At 50.9% G+C, this 3,607-nt stretch overlaps 1 protein-coding gene across 1 annotated transcript; it reads right to left on the bottom strand.

Moving 5' to 3' along the window:
* Positions 1-8: 8 nt before the first annotated feature.
* Positions 9-2,816, bottom strand: LOC104411685 (solute carrier family 22 member 13-like; the record flags this gene model as incomplete). The annotated part of the gene is made up of 4 exons (XM_010022171.1): positions 2,445-2,816; positions 1,150-1,253; positions 233-387; positions 9-115 (listed from the first exon to the last, which is right to left on the bottom strand). Coding segments are annotated over exons 1-4 (738 nt in total), but the record flags the coding sequence as incomplete, so codon positions are not given.
* Between the last annotated feature and the right edge of the window lie 791 nt (positions 2,817-3,607).

Below are 3,607 nucleotides of genomic sequence, written 5' to 3'. Positions count from 1 at the left end.
CTCCAGTTGTGAATAGCGTAACTCAAGCCAGGGATAATAATCTGACCGATAGCGAAACAGCAGTGAGAAATAAGCACTGCCTTTGACCGCTGGGAAACACCGACCCATTCTGTAGCTGAGAAGAAGAATGAAGGTTCAGGGTCATCTTTTTCATAACATGCAGCACTATCTTTTGTTATTGCATCTTGCGAGGCCACATCTTTCTGCCTCAAGGCAAGGGCATCCTACTCACCAAAGGCCAAGGCAGTAATCATAATTCCTGACACCGAAGCCCCCACAACACACCTGAAGGCCATGTACACATAGAAATCGGGCACAAAGGCGATTGCTACCCCAAACAAGCCTTGGATGAGGATGGAGATCAGAAAGACTGTCCGACGGCCTATTCTGTGGAAGAAGAGGGAAGACACAGTTGGCATCTGAAAAGACCCCATGGGGATGGGAAGAGCCTAGGTAGAATACAAAGTTATTTGAGAAGCATTCACACCAGAGGACATTTGGCATCCATGTGAACCAAACCCCTCTACGTGCCCCAGGACACAACTGACAGAAAACGGAACATCTCCACTTCTGAACTGTCACAGTGCTAGCAAAGGCAAAAGGAGATGCTGCGAAAGGAACCATCTCTTGAAGGACCCCCATGTCCTCTCTCTCTAGAACAGTGAGGACCAGCCTGAAATGGGCCGTAGTGCTGGTTCTCCTGTGAGGCACCCTGTACGCATGCTGTGCCTTTCTCCCTTCTGTGTTCCCTGTGTGGCTATGCCCTCTAGGGAGCTGAGAACTTTGGTCCGTGTCACCATAAGCTGAGCAGAGCAACAGGAAGGACAGAAACGTAGTCTGGTTAACATAGCTGAAGGTGGGTCCAACTCTGTGCCCAAATGCAGGTTTCTGGGATTCCTGGAGACACAGTTGGGTAGCTAAGACACCAGCTGGAGCTAGGACTGTGATTCCTCCATAAGGCTGTATCTGTGTCCCTCTCTTTTCAGCCCTCAGACAGCTATAGACATGTCAGGTGGCCCCTGACAAGGTGTCCTTGCTCAGGCAAGGAGGGAGTATTTCGTGCTCAAATGCATGGACATCCTGAACTCTGAAATGGACTGTCCTTGGGTGATGTGCAACAACTCTGGGAATGTGGTTGTGTTTCCTCACCTGTCACTTAGTGGCCCAAAGATGATGGATCCTAGGAGAAGCCCCACCATGTAGATGGAATGGGAGATGTCATTCAGGTCCTTCCTGTCGCACACCAGGTCAAACTGGAGGAAGGAAACACAGATGCTTTTGCTCTTGACAAACTCCAGCTGCTTTTTGAGGGTTGGCAGCCCTTCTGGTGCGTGGTGGATCCAGGAGCTGGGTGCCTGAGCTCTTGCTCCAGCCCCTGGGAGCAGAGAACCTACCCACAAGGACACAAGCCTCTATGGTGTGCACCTAGAACACAAGTCAGTGGTGGGACAGGCATATGAGGTGGTCAGCCTTCCTCTTCATCGTGGTGCACACGTGTGTGCTGGGACCTGCAGGACTCTCCTCCAGCCCAGGAATCCTCAAAGGATCCTTCTGGTTGGCAATTTTTACTTAAATAAGGACCTTGGGGATGGGAGTCCTGGTAGCTTTCTCTCTGTCTGCAAAGACAGGGCAGTGTGGAAGGAGGAGGAGGGCAGAGCATTGTTCTCTCTGGTAAGGGAGGACCGGTGCAGGAGTGGGAACGGATGCAACAGCTGCTGAGAAGCCTCTAGAGAAGCTGGCTGTGAAATGGCCACAGTGCTCCAGGGACCCCAGGGAAACTTTGTAAATAACAGAGGCTGGCCTCTCTCCTCTGCTTTCAGCTGGTGACAAAGTCCTGGAGCGGGGAGTGAAGAAAGAAAGGAGGAAGTGAGGGGGAGAGGGAGGGAGGATTGAGGGAAGGTGAGAGGCGAACAGAGGCCCAGAGAAGGAGAAGTGGGGATGCTGGCAGACAGAGCCTGTGCTCAACATGGCAAGACGTGCCATGGGATGTCTTATTGCAGCCCTGAATGTCTCTGAAGGCCCTCAAAATACCAGTGACAAGCCCTTGGAAGATAGATGTCTTTTACAGAGAAAATGATGAAGGAGAACCAGGCTGGGGAATAAGGGAAATTGTGGCAGGGAGACTCAAAATGTCACTCCAGGCAAGATGGCTTCAGCAGCCTGGTTACTGGAAAGGTGAGGGATGGTGGGCAGAGCATGTGCTGGACTAGCACCCCCACCACCTCTGCCTGAGGTCACCCTGGGCATCTACATCAAGGTCTTCCTGCAATGGCCTCCCAGATATTAAAGCTGCAATCTGTGTGATGGAGCCAAGGTCCTGCAGTGCCTGGTGTAAATCTCAGCCTGACTGCACCATAGCTGGCATTGGCTCACCAAACTACAGGACAGGTTATGCCCATCCTTTCCCTTCTGCATCCCCAGCACGTCAAAAGGCAATTACAGACCTCGGTCAGCAGGGACGGTGCCTGTGCTGAGGGGTACACCCAGCCACGGCTGCACTTCTCCGTGGCGTTCAGGCCATACGCCACGATGGAGTCGAGGTCCCAGTCCACTGGCGAGTACATGGAGCACTGCTCGTACGCCCCATCCGCATCCCGGGGCAGGGTGAGGTTCAGCTGCTCTTCCTCTGTCAGGTTGGGGCCGATGGCACGGATCCAGCTGGTGTTGCAGTGATGAGGCTCATCCAGAACCATGAACACTTGGCCAATCATTTGGAAAGGATTAAGAAGCAGTGGGATGGAGATGAGCAGTACCAGCAATTTCTGGTACAGCCCAAACTCCCCCAGAGCACTTATGAAGTCTCCAAACTCAGCCATGGCGACTACATCTATGGCCAGGCTGCATTAGGGTACATTGCTTAAATAGGCAAATATTAATGTTTAAACTGCGTGAGCACTAAACCCCTAATCACGTGTGATAAATTCAGCACTTGTATCAGCACGTTTGTCTGTTAAGATGGTATATTGCAGTCTTCTGGGTGTACTTTGTCACCAGCCATTCCCTCCCTGCTCTTGGGGCTAGAACAAAGGTGCCAAAGCATTGCCACTCTTGCAGGCAGGACGGGGACAGCTTGTCTTGTCCCAGCTCAGACTGTCTTCCCAGGCCTCCTAAAGGCAACTGTGATGCAGTGCAGGGTTTTTCATGAGATGTGAAGTTGTGACTCTGCAAGTGAGGGCTGATTTTCCCTAAGTGTGGTAGAGCAAACAGGGTAAATTTGCTGCTCTCATTAGTTGCTTAATGGATATATAGCCCCTATGGGAGACTGTAGGAAAGAATCAGAAAAGCAGTTCTCCTGTGGGTCAGCAAATACAGCTGGTAGTCAAATAGACTTGGTCTTGACAGCTGTGTCCCAAGCTGTCAGTTTAATTTGCCCTATGTAGAAACCCTGGTTAGTCATAAAACTGGATCTAAACTACAGTGTTTTGAGGAGAATCCTAAAATAGATCTGTCTTAGAGACTACCCTTAAGAAAAGCAGAGCACATTACGCACACAGACATACAGAGCGCACAGGATTTGGTGACAAGAAATGACACTAGCTTGGCTTTGCTCAAGGTTCTGATGTCACTTGAAAAGCAGATTGACCTGATTTCTGCTGTACGTCTGAGC

The sequence above is a fragment of the Nestor notabilis genome, unplaced genomic scaffold (assembly GCF_000696875.1).
Source record: "Nestor notabilis isolate BGI_N333 unplaced genomic scaffold, ASM69687v1 scaffold2719, whole genome shotgun sequence".
Taxonomy (NCBI): Eukaryota; Metazoa; Chordata; class Aves; order Psittaciformes; family Psittacidae; genus Nestor; species Nestor notabilis.
This window is presented reverse-complemented; position numbering and strand designations above follow the sequence as displayed.